Source organism: Xenopus laevis, chromosome 2S (assembly GCF_017654675.1).
Source record: "Xenopus laevis strain J_2021 chromosome 2S, Xenopus_laevis_v10.1, whole genome shotgun sequence".
Lineage (NCBI taxonomy): Eukaryota > Metazoa > Chordata > Amphibia > Anura > Pipidae > Xenopus > Xenopus laevis.
Genome location: NC_054374.1, coordinates 132,748,512 through 132,764,311, shown reverse-complemented (window position 1 = coordinate 132,764,311; position 15,800 = coordinate 132,748,512). Strand labels below are relative to the sequence as shown.

Genomic DNA, 15,800 nt, shown 5'->3' with positions numbered 1-15,800 from the left:
GCTCTCACTCTGTAACTCTTACCATATTGAAAGCAGCTACTGAAATCCCAACATGCTCTATGTATAGAAAGTAACCCTGGCATATGTAGTAGGTGTGCCCATTATTGGACAGTGGCAAAGCATCCTTGGAAATTAATTTCAGATACATCTATGTACAGATCATATTCTTGTATTGATGATGACTTCTCTAGAAATATTTTATAGGTAATATAAGTATGGGACCTGTTATCCAGAATGCTTGGGACCTGGGGTTTTCTGGATAAGGGATCTTTCCATAATTTGGATCTCTATACCTCAAGTCTACTAAAAAAAAATCATTAAATCATTAAGTAAACCCAATAGGATTGTTTTGGATTCATGTGGATTGGTTACCATCAAGTAGAAGGTACTTTTTCATTATAATAGGGAAAAAGGAAATCATTTTTTAAAACTAGAATCGTTTGATTCAAATGGAGTCTTTGGGAGATGGTCTTTCCGTTATTCTGAGCTTTCTGGATAACAAGTTTCCAGATAACGGATCCCATACCTGTGAAGGTTGGAAAATATCTTATCTGCAGCACAAAGGCATTCTATGAAGAAAGCTCATTTGTTGTAATCTACCGACCAACAACTAACCATTCAAATGACAGAAAAGACAATGTTCTGCCCATGAATTGACAGGCAGCAATCACCCATCGATATTATAAGAAAGGCAATATATGCAGAGATATTATCATTAACTGACAGAAATCTTCTAACCCAATGATCCCCAACCAGTAGCTCATGAGCAATGTGTTTCTCTCCGACCCCTTGGATGTTGCTCCCAGTGGCCTCCAAGCAGGTGCTTCCTTTTGAATTCCTGGTTTAAACGAAAGCTTTAGTTGCATAAAAACCAGGTGTAATGCCAAACAGAACCTTCTGTAGGCTGAAAGTCCACATAGGGGCTACCAATACCCAATCATAGCCCTTATATGGAAGCCCCATGGACTTTTTGCAATGCTTATGTTGCTCTCCAAAATTATTTTACGCTTGAAATTGGCTCACAAGTAAACAAGGTTCTAACCTGTCCACTTCATGGTATGAATAATGTCAGAATGATCCAAACATGGTACAAAAATCATACGGACCTTCGTTTCACATGACTTTTCTTTGTGTCTATGGCCAGCTTACATAAAATTTTTCATTTATAAAACTGGCTTGATTGGCAGATGCTGCCCGTTTACAATGCGAGCACATGTATATAATCAGATATAGACCTTCCGAGGCTTTGATGGGAATTTTTCTTCTTCGCTAGTAAATATAATTTACGTATAAAATGAAAACGAAAACTTTGATTCTTACCTGATATTTGGTATTTTGCTTGTTTGCACTATGGCTTACCACTTTCACCTTAATGTTTTGATTGAAAAGCAAGTGTATTTATGACAAAAGCTCTTCCATTATTGCACTTCCCTAAGACTATTGAGACTATTGCTTGCACGTTTAGCCCTTTGGCACCACATAGGTTAACCACATCTGACTGAGCCACTCGTAGGCAATACCAATTTGGATATTCCTACAGGATAATGGTAGTGACTGTAAATATTTTTGCACTGACAATACAAGTCTCATTCGTCTTTTTAAGGTTAGGACTGTGAACATCTAAATAATTGTCTATTGTTCTTTGGGTTTTAGGATGGTTGAGAGTGCACACACCACCAGGCGCCACTCAGTCTCCTACAATATACAAATAGAATTCTGGGGACCCTGTTTTTCTGTAATATTCTGCCATCACTTGGGGCACCTCCTGCCAGACCATAATACTATAATAATTTCTAGAAAGGAAATACCTGCCCTGATTATCCCTACCTGCAGCTCAGTCCCTCAAAGCCTCTACCAGTGTATTCAAGCATTACATACAAACTTTGCTTAAGAACAAAAAAGGCCAACTGACATTTGTTTGGAATGAACAGCATACCATTAACTAATACAACCATAACTGTAAAGAATTTTATAGCCTTGTTCTGGGCCCCATCCAAAGTCTCCTCCTACATTTCCTCCTCCATCTTTTCCTTCTTGCTTTATTTTGCTCTACTTTATTAAGCCTTTTCATAATACATACAGGGGCAGATTAATCAAAAGTCGAATTTCGAATTGATGTGAATTTTATTTTACTCTAATAAATTTACATGTACTCACAACTCGAATGGGAGTTCATTTATGAAAAAATGAGAACGTCTAAAATATGGGAATGACCTGAAAATTCGATGCATATTCAAATCGAATACGAACAAAACTCAAATCCAATTTTCCTCCGAAAAAAAACTCAAATGTCAGGAAGGCTATTAATATCTTCAAATGTGTCAACGGACCTCTGTCATTGACTTGTAAATGAATTTGGTAGGTTTTAGGTGGCGAATTTTCTAATTAGAACTGTTTCCATGGTCAAAGTGTGATACATTGCACATTCAATTTACATACGAGTTGGTGCTTTTAAATTAGAATTTGTGAGTTTTGACACGCAAAAAATTTGAAAATTCAAATTTACCATTAGAACTATAATACGTCTACCCCCAATACTTTATACAGTGATACTGTATAAAGAGACATCCAACAATAGTATATAAGAAATATCGAATTCTTACCTATAAATTAATGTTTATACGTATATAGGAAATGTACTTTCCTTATGGTGATGAGGGAGAAACTGGCGTGTAAGAAATGCCAGGGTTGTAGCAAGAATTAAAGGTAAAGTTCATTGATACATTATACATAGAAATAGTCCTGTTCCCTGAAATAAGAAAGGGAGCCAATTATCCACTTTCTATAGAGGTTTTCTGTTAAAAAAACTTTCCATGAAACAGCAATACAAAGAATGGGGCAAAAACAAAAGAAAAGGGAAGGAGTATCCTGCGGCACTTCATTCTGCAGGATATCATTATCTCTTCACATGCTTAAAGGCAGTGGTGACTGCTCCAATACCCGTTTTATGGATGGGGTTTATCAAGCTAAGCAACTGTTATGTAGGGAAGCCTTCTGAATTTTCTACAAACACTGCCATCTTTTGTTTTAGCAGGTGTCTAAATATAAGTCTTCAACACACTGGCTGGAAGATTTTAAGGAACGGGAGGACTGGTCTTCAGTTGGGGATTATATAAAGGCAGGAATTTCCTATATTTTGTTATGGTCTTGAAGAACGTTCATCAAGCAACACTGAAGCATCTCATAATAAATATTTGAGCAGTTTTAAAGAGGTAGTTCACCTATGTATTAACTTGTAGTAAGATGAAGAATTATAATTTGCAATTAGTCTTTTTGAGTTATTTAGCGTTCCAGTCTTCAATTTCAGCATATATGTGGTTGCTAGGGTCAATTTTACTCTCGCAACTTGTTAAGTGGTTAAAAGACTGGAAGATGAATAGGATGAAAATAACGGATAACAATAAAACTTAAAGCAATTGTTTTTTGGAAACCAACGTGACCCCCATTGAAAATTTTTAATAAAAATGAAGACCAAATGAGAAGTTGCTAAGAATAGGCATTCTATAAAGAGAAGTAAACTACCTTTTTAAGTACAGTTTGCCACTAATTTATTTGTATGGGCACCTTATCATTTCATAAGGCTCAGTAATCACCGGCTTCTTTATACTGGATATAAAACAAGGTTCAAAACAAAGTCTTAAAAATGTGGGCATCTCTTAATATGAACAGAACAATAATAACCACTTAAATAATTGCCTTGTACATTTACATTAATAACATATTATATACCCAGTTTTGGAAAGAATGCAAGTGGATAGAAGACATCATGGGGCTCATTTATCAACACTGGGCAAATTTGCCCATGGGCAGTTACCTATAGCAACCAATCAGTGATTAGCTTTTTGAAGTCATCTGCAAGTAGGACAATGAATGCAGCAATCTGATTGGTTGTCGTGGGTTACTGCCCATGGGCAAATTTGCCCAGTGTTGATAAATGACCCCATGTGTATCTGGTGCTCATGTCCCCTTCCCATCATCTAGAGCACACACATTCTTAAATGGCCAAAGACTTATGTCCATTTTGCTAGGTTTTCCTGGCCAACATCAGAAGAATAAAGTCACAAATTCCTCAAACATTGTATGTACACAAATTGGCAAAACTTTGGAAGGCATCTGAGATCACAGATAAAAAAATCTAGAAAAAATCAGAAGCAAAGTTAAATATGAAATTATTTTTCTTTTGTCCATGGATAGACTGCAAGATATAACTCTGACAAAACCTTAAAAGGGGAGCCATATACTGATACCATACTTCACAATGATGACAGACAAGATTAAAAAGCACAGAACTTATATATAATTATTTGTGAAAATATGCTTGTGTTAGGGAGAATCTATCAAGAAATCTAGAAAAATGGGATCTGACTTGACTTCATTCGGTAAGTTGGTAATGGGATCCCAGCAAACCCTTACAAAGAATGTAGCCACCTTGTAATCTGAGCTGTAGTTATTACTGTTCTACTATACGTGTCATTCAGAATCCACCAAACCTAGAAAAAACTGTTTTTGGATTACATTTCATTATAACACCAGTGTCCATCAAAATGGACAGTGTCTACATACAAGACTTTTTACTGTTTTTTTCATTGACTTAGCTGTATGCAAGTGGTTGTATTGGTCCATCAGGTTGAAGTGCTTTTATTAGCAAGTATTTGGTATCATTTATAAGCACTGTAATGTACAAGTGACCTGAGAGCTAAATAAAATATTTGTTTAGCTCTGCTCCTCTTGTTCCCTCTTGTGTCCTGGAGCTTCACACGTTACTGTATGTGTTTTCTTACTTGTTTTTTTAGTGCCCAATTTGTAATGCACATTGAGAATCTAAAAATGAAAATCACAGAAAGCTGTGATCAAAGAGCAGAAGCAATGTCAAGACCCAAATGGTTCCACATTTCTGGAAGATGTTTTACATTGTGTTGACATCATCAAGTCTTGATCCAGGGGAGTGGACATTTATGGATATGTATGCTTATTTAAAAAAACACATCCTTAAAGAATGACTTAACAACTCCCATGTTTGCCAATTTAGAGCATTGATTCATACAGTCACTGTACAGTAAGGACTCCACTATGAACAAACACAATGTGTCCTCAATTTCCCCATGCAGCAGTGAGAGTTTATAGGATATTTAAGAATGTTCTCATATTAACATTGCTTGCTGATGAGCAGACTTCATACTCTTTCACCAGCTGTTTTAGTTTTATGTAAAAAGCTGAGAATCCCATCTCATGTGGCATATGCCAAACAAAAGTGTATTTTTGTCTCCTCGAGTGGTCTCAGACCAATGGCACAATGCTATTCTTGCTCCAGGAATAGATAAACTGGCAAATCCTGAACAAGAAGGCAAAGCTCATAGTTCATCTTCATCCAGCTTGGCCAACCTGGGAGTAGGAACACCAAGATCATCAGGAGACGATGCATAGCCAGGTAGTTCTCGTTCTGATATGCTTGGTTTCTGGTGAGTAGAGACAATTTATCAACTTTAAGAACAACAGTGCTAAGGTTGCAGTTAACAGTACTCAAGCTCTTTGTAGTTATACAGCATATATTTGCACTGGCAAATTTCCCAACATATTTGCCCCCTCTCTTGCATCACATAACCATTATACTGATATACATAAAACTCTGTCTAAAGCCAACTGAACCATCTGAATAGTATGGGTTATAAAAAAATCCAAAGTACCCTGTAAAAGCTAAGAATGTACTGAAATTCGCATGCTGCTTGGATATTCAAGATAAACAGTTTGAATATTCCACATATAGATTACTCTTTTAACACAATGGCAGTTTTGATCCTTACTAGATGTGCAACTATCCCTGAACACAAGAATTTACTTGGGGTCATAAAATAACTTATCATTGTCTTCTTACCCGGCTGGTGGAGTCACTTTGAGAGGTCCCATTGGACACTGTAGGCGAAGATGACTCTGGATGATGAAAGTCAAGGCTGATATGTGTTGGGGAAAGAATTTCAGGTGAAGGGAGGACATCTGAGTGAGAACCTTTCCGAGCTGAGTGTACCTGTTATTGTAAAGTTATTCACACTCATTAATTTCCTATGCTCAGGTATCTAAAATATCTATACATATCATAATATATATATATAGTATACATAGCATTGACATGTTAAGACAGTTCATCATTCACATCTGTCCCTGCCCTAGTTTAACGTTGGTTCCCCATTACTTTCATACTCTAGGGTCAATTTAAAGAGCAGCCAGCTAACCTGTATTTTAGTGAGGCTCAGACCACCACTCTTTAATTTCACCCTTATATAATACTATTACCCCTTAAAGCAACTGCTTACAGGCCCAGATTCCAGGCTGAGGTGCCCCAGGCCACTGGGTCCTGGTGCCCTGCACTCTGTAGGTTACTGCTGGGTGGCACGCCACCCATAAAATCTTGCTGTCCTAGGCCCGGGCCTTACCACAAATCTGGGCTTGACTGCTTACCTTGTTCCCAAACAGTCTACTGTCTTGACGAAAGTTGCTTGGCAAATAAAGTGAAGGAAGAGAAGAATTATATGTCTTAAGGTTGGGAACTTTGTTCCTGTCCATAGAAGCGGAAGAATGGGGCCTTAACCCACCACGAGAAGTTTCCATAATGTGGAGGTTACTGTTTCGGCCCAGACTATTGGATTTGCTTTCTTGACGTTGGTATTCAATAGGAGACTGAAGAGCTGCAAAACAAGGCTCTAAGTTTATTTATACTCTTGCAAGGCTGTTGAACATACCAACATTCATCAGCTACTATTAAACACAGAGACAGTATGTGCGGTTATTTCATTATCATACTATATCACATTGCCTGGAACGGGAATGTATAATTCCCAGCACAATGGATGAATGTTTTTGTTTGTAAGAACAATTATAAATTATGACTAAAGCAAGACATGCTATATTCCACACTATGCTGAGAAGGAGCATAGGAAACAGAGTTTTATGACTTGCATTTTTGACTTATGAAATTGTAGTCATGGACACATCTTTTTTTCTGATCCAGACCTTCCTCATTGTTCCTTTAAGGAACCATTGGGCATCAAAAGCCAAAATGTTCAAGAAGACTATCTGGTACACCATAAATTATCAGAAAAGGAGAATCATTACTAATTATTTTATATGTCAGTATTTCCCCATCCTTTCACTCTGTAATCTCTTGAAAGCAGTCTTCTAACACTACTTTATCATTTTGTGCTAATTGTTTATTTTTTATAAGATCCCTATAATAATTTTATTGTGAAACACTACAAATAAATACAAAATTATTAAGCGTGTCCAAGCTTGTTTTAATGGTGAGATTCACACTGACGAAATTACTTTATTTGTCAAAATTATTTTGTATGTAGTTAAGAATGTGCCAGTCTATAAAAACTGCCTATTAATAAACAGGGTTGTAAAAGAATATGGGGGGAATGTAATTAAAGTCACAAATAATAAAAATCCACATCTCGCAACCCACACAACCGATGCATCTGTCTGTAATGCCAAAATGCCTTTTGCTCCTAGTGGAGCCCTTTTTATTTTTATATCTTCTTTCCTTTCATGTTACTTTGCACTGACCTGTGACATATGCATTTATCTTACATTTGTATGTACTAAACAGTGCTTTATTTACTGAAAAATTGCAAATAATATACAAGTTACAAAAAAAAAAATACACATTTTGCAATGTAATATTGTTCCTTAAACTGTTATTGCATTGCAAATTTTAATTGCACATGCTTAAGAAGTGCTTGAAGGTGTCGTAATCTTTTGGAGCAAACAGCTATATTAAATTTGCGCAAAGCAAAAAAATTGTTTGCGCAAAGACATAACTTTTCGTATTGTGAATAGTTTATCGTTAACATACTTTTATTACATTCCCCTATATGGGTTTTATTTCGGAGTCATTTTTATGCACAGTACAAGACCGTGTCCTACATTGTTATTTGTGTATTGACGTGCATATTTACATTTTCTTTGGCGTATACTGTAGAACAATAAGACATAGTACTACTTAGACTAAACATGGCAACTCATATATTTATTCCACAAGTGCACTTATACCCTTCTTACCATTGAGAAAGTTCCTCTGACTCTCCAAGATCTGTCCGATATCTTTTATCCAAGCCTGCCTGATCTCTTGTGTGCAGGCCTGCATTATATAACGGACCAAGCTCCTATTTGTACCTCGTGACGTCAGGGTAAACTTACAGGGATCATTATCCACAGATTCTTCAATGCCGAGGCAACTAATCTATAATAAAACGTGAACAATGATAACACATGTAATATAAAACATGGCAGATTATAGTTTCAACTATAGAAACAACTACTGTATATGGAAGCAACTATAATGATATAAGTACCTTTAATTAATGGGGTTTTACTCACAACTAACTGCTGAAATTTCGCAATCCTACAACCGCATTTGCAGTCATAAGTGACTCTTAGGGGCACATTTACTTAGGGTCGAATATCGAGGGTTAATTAACCCTCGATATTCGACTGTCGTAGTTAAATCCTTCAGATGTCGAAGGATTTACCGCAATTTGTTCGATCGAACGATCTAAGGAAAAATCGTTCGATCATACGATTAAATCCTTCAAATCGAACGATTCGAAGGATTTTAATCCATCGATCGAAACAATTTTCCTTCGACCAGAAATACGTTAGAAAGCCTATGGGGACCTTAGGTTTTACTTGGCGAAGTAGGGGGTCGAAGTTTTTTTTAAAAAGAGAGTACTTCGACTATCGAATGGTCGAATAGTCAAACGATTTATAGTTGGAATCGTTCGATTTGAAGTCGAAGGTCGAAGTAGCCAATTCGATGGTCGAAGTAGCCAATTCGATGGTCGAAGTAGCCAAAAAAAACGTTCGAAATTCGAAGTATTTTTTCTTCTATTCATTCACTCGAGCTAAGTAAATGTGCCCCACATGTTTTTTACTCTGTTTATTTATTCCATCAATAAAATATCATTGAGTATACACTGCTTACATGGAAAAGTTAAGGTGACCTCAGAGTCAATGACTGGTTGCACCAAGTGAAAAGTAAAGCCTTCTGTAATTGCTGATCAATCTCACAAATCCCAGTACATACATTTCCATTCACTTTTGAGAATTGATTAAGCAATTTGGAGGGTTTTGAGTTTGACCCAGGCAATCTAAAACACTGTCTGTGTATTTCTTTATCCATTCTTCTGAAGACCTGTCTATAATCATTATCTTCCTGGGTGATTTAGAATTAATGAAAAAATGTACATTGTAAATGTAATTCATTTGGGTCATTTTTGGTGAACTGCCCTTTTAACTAAGAACTCAAAATCAAATTTTGATAACATTCAGAAGTTACAAAAGCTCTGACAGTCTCAATGGGGTTGTTCTTCAACGACAGACTGTCATTGGGACTTTGCTTTTAATTGATATTCTTTTGGAATAATCTGTGACCATTTAAGTAAAGTTTGACATAATGAAATCAGTTAATTTAAAAATCTTATTTTTGGTAAGTAATTCAGGGAGCTTGTTCTATAACCATCAAGATCCCTATAACAAATTTGTGTTCCTGATGGTTCATTTGTTCTAAATATCTTACAGTTATCCCATCAAGTCTAGAACAAAGGCCAATAGTAAACCATGCAGGTGAATAAATACAGAGGCAAGTTACATATTTAAAGAGGAATTCAGAAGTTGTGTCTGCAAGTATTTTGTTTTTACAATGAATACCAGCAGCACTCCATTAGGATTTAATTAACTAACATGTGTCAGAACTGATTAGGACACAGAACTTTACACTTTGAAGCTCACCCTCTCAATTCTTATCCAAGAAACTGACCTTGAGGCTGTTTTTAAAGATGTATCCAGGCAAGGAGAAACCTTTCTTTTTATCAATCGGTTCACTAAAGATGATAATTTGTTCAAAGAGGAAGACCCTACGTTCTTTGCAGCGTGTCAGAAAGCTGCTCTCCTGCTCGATCACCAAAAATGTGTCTTGTTGCAGAAGCTTCCCCTGAGCAGTAATTTTTCCCTACAGAGAGACAGATTAAAACATTCTACTGTTATTAACTAAAGGATAATGAACAATTATTTGCATGATCTTGTAGAATTAAAGCAGATATGATGATAAGACAGATATATCTATCAATCCATCTATCTATCTATCTATCTATCTATCTATCTATCTATCTATCTATCTATCTATCTATCTATCTATCCATCTATCTATCTATAGACTGATGATACAGATATATATATAAACGTCTATCATCTATCTATCACCTGACATTTATCTATATATCACCTATCTATTATTATCTATCTTTTCTATCATTTTTACCCATTTACCTACAGATGAAGCCATTGGAAGTGATGGGCGAATTTATTCGGCAGGCGCGATTTTGCGGCGAATTTCTGCATTTCACCACCGGCGAATACAGTTCCGACGCTGGCGACAATTAATGGACGCCCATTGACTTTAATGCTGGCGTCGAATTTACCTCAGGTATCAATTTTTTCGGCCGTTTCGCGAATTCCGTGGGAAATTTGCAAATTTCGGGGCCAAACGGGACAAATTCGCCCATCACTAGCCATCGGGATTTGACATTTTGTCGCACTGTGTCCAGACACCAATTTTTAGTGCTAAATTCTGCCTCTAGAGAGTGCAATTTTTTCAGTACATTGCTTCTGATTGGCTAAGGCCATTGCACTCCATCTAGAGGCAGAATTTAGCACTAAAAAATTACTGCAACAAAATTTAAAATGCCGATGGCTTTATCTGTATAGAGTATATTATAATTTATTTCACTACAGTATAATATAAAATATGATTATGGATCACATGTTCTGTAAGAATACAAAAATAATGTACTCAACAAAAAATATATATATTTTCTAATTATACTGTACATCCTGAGTCAATCAATAGAATACCATTAAAGTGTCCCTTTAAGAATAGCTAAAACTGGGGCACAAAGGTGTCATGTAGAAACTTGGAGCAACTAATAATCAGCTTTATTAATATTTAGCAAATTATGTTCAGCAATAATGAAGGCAAAAATCTGATTGGTTGGGATTGCAAGGGGTTGACTTTGCCCATGTTACCCTATGATCCCAAAGATTAGTCCGAATTTATAGGAGATAAAAAGTTTGCAGTGCTAGTTTTTTATAAATAAAGATATGAGGATGTAGCAGTGAGAATCCTTGGTAGGGAGAAGGCTATTTGTATCATGCACAACCTGTAGGAAATTTTTTTTTACTGTGGAGCTAACAGAATAATATTAGACTTCAGCAAATATATCCAAGTTAGTGCACAATGAATATTTCACATTTCCACTAAAATAAACAGAGATAGCAAACTGGAAGAGTAATTATTCTCACCAGCAACATTTCCAAACAAATCTCCTTTAGTCCTTTGAAAAAAACAGAAATGTGCCAATTACTGTACCTCAAATCCCTGCAGCCTGCCTAGATTCATCATGTCATTGCAGCGCTTGGGCACGAAACACATCACTTCCACAGCTTTCTGCACAGTAAGGAGATTAGGTCAGACATAAATTGGGAATCTGGCAAGCCTCCTACACTTCAGTGTTACATAGAAGATGAGGTGGAAAAAGACATGTCCATCATGTTCGACCTTTGTCTCCAAGTAAATCCGGCCTAAATTTTGGCTGATGTCTCACACTGTTACTTTATATAGGATCGCTAACAAAACATAATATTTGTGGCAACAAAATACACTGTCACGTTGCACCCTTTTAAAACCTTTACATTTGAAACAGATTTGTATTCAATTTCTTTAGGAAAATCTCAGCACCTGGCAAGATCTCGTGGTGGGGAGAAGGGGATGCTGGAATTGCACATAATGTCACTGATATACTTATACCAAATCCAAAACCATGACATTCATAGTTCATCTGACCTACCTCCAGTTCTGTTGTATCTTGTCCAGCTTTGCTGTAATATTTGAGAAAGTCCTGATTTTGGAGAAGACAATACATGTGTTAGAGAACCCTAAGAATGTTTTAATTGTTTCTCCCCAGGCCTTAGAACTTGCTGGATGGGACTTGCTGGATGGGAACTTGATGGGACTGGCCTGCAGAAGTACTGGGGTTTTTCCTGGTGGGCCTTGACCTGGATGAAAGCTACTGCCTTAAAAACCCCTTAGGAAATCATTAACAGTCACTGAAAACCCCTTACCTTAAAATGTTTAATAATGTTGTAAGGAAATCCCCTACATCATTTTAATCAGGCCCCTAGGAAAACTCTACCAAGAGGTCAGAAAGGTATTAAACAAATGGGAGCTTTCTCTTTATTAGGGAATATACATTATGCAATGTGTTTTAATTAAAACATGTTCTATGATTTTTTAGGAAACGTAAATCCCCAGCAGTACAGTCTGTGTGATCACTAAGATACATACTTTTAGCAGCAACTGATACTTCATTATCCTCTGCACTGGCTTGATAAGCAGGTCATTGAGTTGGAGGCGGTGTGACAGCTGTTGTCTCAACTCCTACAGCAAATAACAGGCAAAAGAAAATTACAATCCCAGCATTCACCAATTATTTTAAGAATCATTTCTAAGTACAGTATAATTTATTTTCAAAGTAGGTTTCATCTTTTTTTCTGTTACACTGTCCAGTTTACATTTTGATTAGGAAGGATTTTGTTTTTAAGGTTTACTTGCTCTGTGTACAGCTTGAAGAACCATGTATCAAAGAAGAATTAAGTAGGGTAGAAATGTTGTACATTATGTTTTTGGGTTCTGTACCAGCCCAGGTTGATCACAGCCCTTTAGCAGGGAAGATATGTGCCCTAAAGATGCCTCAGTAGCTCCCCATCTTCTTTTCTTCTGATTCACTGCACATGCTCTGTGCTACTGTCAGTTACTGAGCTTAGGGACCAACTTAAAATATACTGTACACATAGAATATAAATGTCCAACTATGAGGCCGATTAGAAAATCATTCAGGTTATTGCAACATGTCAGCTCAGAAATCAGCACAATTAGCATCAGAATTAATAATCAGCCCTGTCAAATTAGCTTATATGACAGGCAATCCTTCTCAACTGCTGCTCAGATCACAAAGAGCGTGTGAGTGTCACAGACACTCCTAACTGGATCCGATATGAGAAACTCCTGTAACAACTTTCAAGGCCTGGATCATTACTATTACAGAGATGCTGAACCTTTAGGCTGGTTCAGTATGCTCAGAATATAAAATAGAGCATCTCTAGCCACAATCATTTTTAGGGTTTAGTTGTTCTTTAAGTGCCTGTTTTTTTCTTGAGCTACTAAGTGAGTAGTGGGTTAGATAAATTAGTGAAGGCAAAACACACACATATTTATTTGGAGTGCCTCACATAGACTACTTGTTTTTTCTGAAATACTATAAGAAAATAAACTGAAAACCCTTCAACAGTAATGGGCGAATTTCTCCTGTTTCACTTCGCCACAAAATTCGCTAAACGTGAATTCTGATGCCATTGTAAATTCTGACGTGCATTAAAGGGATACTGTCATGGGAAAAATTTTTTTTTCAAAATGAATCAGTTAATAGTGCTGCTCCAGCAAAATTCTGCACTGAAATCCATTTCTCAAAAGAGCAAACAGATTTTTTTATATTCAATTTTGAAATCTGACATGGGGCTAGACATTTTGTCAATTTCCCAGCTGCCCCCAGTCATGTGACTTGTGCTCTGATAAACTTCAATCACTCTTTACTGCTGTACTGCAAGTAAGAGTGATATCACCCCCTTCCTTCCCCCCCCAGCAGCCAAACAAAAGAACAATGGGAAGGTAACCAGATAACAGCTCCCTAACACAAGATAACAGCTGCCTGGTAGAACAGCACTCAATAGTAAAAACCCATGTCCCACTGAGACACATTCAGTTACATTGAGAAGGAAAAACAGCAGCCTGCCAGAAAGCATTTCTCTCCTAAAGTGCAGACACAAGTCACATGACCAGGGGCACCTGGGAAATTGACAAAATGTCTAGCCCCATGTCAGATTTCAAAATTGAATATAAAAAAATCTGTTTGCTCTTTTGAGAAATAGATTTCAGTACAGAATTCTGCTGGAGCAGCACTATTAACTGATGCGTTTTGAAAAAAAATGTTTTCCTATGACAGTATCCCTTTAAAGTCAATGGGCGCCTATTAATTGTCGCCGGCGTCAGAATGTTCGAGGTAATTTCGTGAATTTATTCGCCGGTGGGGAAATTCGCCGCAAATTCGCAACTGCCGAGCAACACTACCCTTAAATAATAACTACTTTACAGAATGTACTTGCCACTAATGGCACTTGAAGACAACATGATGGCATGGCCGAATGAGTTAAACCAGTGTGTAGTAAATATAGAAAGCAATACCTTTTTTATGAGGGACAGAGGAAACAGAAAATTAGTAGGGGTGTGTCTGTATGGAGAGCATACAAGGGCTACACATGGAAGGGCAGTGAAACAGAATGAAGTGGAGCTGTTGCAATATTATATTATTGTCAGTGTCGGACTGGGCCGGCGGGACACCGGGAAAAACCCCGGTGGGCCCCGGGCTCTTGTGGGCCCCGCCGGCCCAGATCCGCTACTTAGTGGGGCGGCGCGACCCCACTTTGTTTGGGGTCGCAGTAGAATAGAATGGCTGCGCATGCGCACAAAGGTAGCGCCGCGCGCATGCGCACAAACGCGGCACCGCGCGCATGCGCAGTAACCCCCTGCAGCACTCCGGAGCGGCAGCGGCGGCTGGAGGGGGGCCCTGGGGCAGTAGCCCCGGTGGGCCCCATGCCTCCCAGTCCGACCCTGATTATTGTTGTAATATTGGTGTGTAGGCACCAATCTGAGGTCATTTTGCCTGATCCTGTGCTTTAAGAAAGAGCCATCACTTCACAATGGAACTGCTTTCAGATAAACTATTGTTTCTCCTACACAATGTAATTGAAGGATTTGCAGTGGGACATGGATTTTTACTATTGAGTGCTGTTCTTATATCTACCAAGGAGCTGTTATGTGGTTAACTTGCCATTTGGTGGGAGGGAGGAAGGTGATATCACTCCATCTTGCAGTGCAGCAGCAACGATTGACTCAAGTTTATTACAGCACAAGTCACAGGGCTGCAGTCACCTGGAAAACGAGGAACATGTCTAACCCTTTGTCCAGTGTTGGACTGGGACACCAGGGGCCCACCCAAAAATCTGGCCCACTCTAAATATTATTTTCTTCCTCTTCTCACTCAACCTCCATTCTTCTAGTCTCTTTTCTTTACATACTATGACCTATTTAGCCTCTTTATTCTCATAGAAATAGGGAATGACCATGAAATAGGCCAAATGTTTAGAAGCAGGAGTGCCCAATGACATCTGGGCCCACCAGGAGTTTTCCTGGTATCCTGGTGGGCCAGTCCGACACTGCCTATGACAGTTTTCAACATTATACTTACAACAAATCTGTTTGCTCTTTTAAAAATGGATTTCAATGCGTGATTCCGCTGGAGCACCACTTTTAACTGGTCCGTTTTGAACAAAAAAACAACATGTTTTCTAGTGACAGGTTCGGCTTGAATGATATAGGATATGGTACTTAAATCTTTAAGCAAAGTTAATGTGAAAAAGGCACCATGTTTTAGGTTTTTAAGCTTTTATAAAAAACTTAACGTGGATTTTAAAAAATTATGATAAGGAATAAAAAAATATATGCAAGAATTGTGGATTATTATGATATGCCTAAAACTGCAGTACAAATAATATTAAATCTGTCCCTAAATGGATTTTAGTCTTTATTTTTATAATCTTGCTGTATGTTGGGCCTCCCTATTCAAAAACCACTGGAG

General features: G+C 37.6%; 1 protein-coding gene across 2 annotated transcripts in view; it reads right to left on the bottom strand.

Moving 5' to 3' along the window:
- Positions 1 to 1,473: 1,473 nt before the first annotated feature.
- Positions 1,474 to 15,800, bottom strand: part of arhgef25.S (Rho guanine nucleotide exchange factor 25 S homeolog) — a 150,444-nt gene continuing 136,117 nt past the window's right edge. For both annotated transcript variants that reach the window (XM_018250087.2, XM_018250088.2), the window contains 8 exons: positions 12,395 to 12,487; positions 11,898 to 11,948; positions 11,420 to 11,497; positions 9,812 to 10,003; positions 8,056 to 8,236; positions 6,454 to 6,680; positions 5,873 to 6,022; positions 1,474 to 5,456 (listed from right to left, as the gene is read on the bottom strand). In XM_018250087.2, coding sequence (XP_018105576.1) covers positions 5,352 to 5,456; positions 5,873 to 6,022; positions 6,454 to 6,680; positions 8,056 to 8,236; positions 9,812 to 10,003; positions 11,420 to 11,497; positions 11,898 to 11,948; positions 12,395 to 12,487 — 1,077 coding nt within the window. In that variant the 3' untranslated portion in view covers positions 1,474 to 5,351. The remainder of the gene's footprint in view (positions 5,457 to 5,872; positions 6,023 to 6,453; positions 6,681 to 8,055; positions 8,237 to 9,811; positions 10,004 to 11,419; positions 11,498 to 11,897; positions 11,949 to 12,394; positions 12,488 to 15,800) is intronic.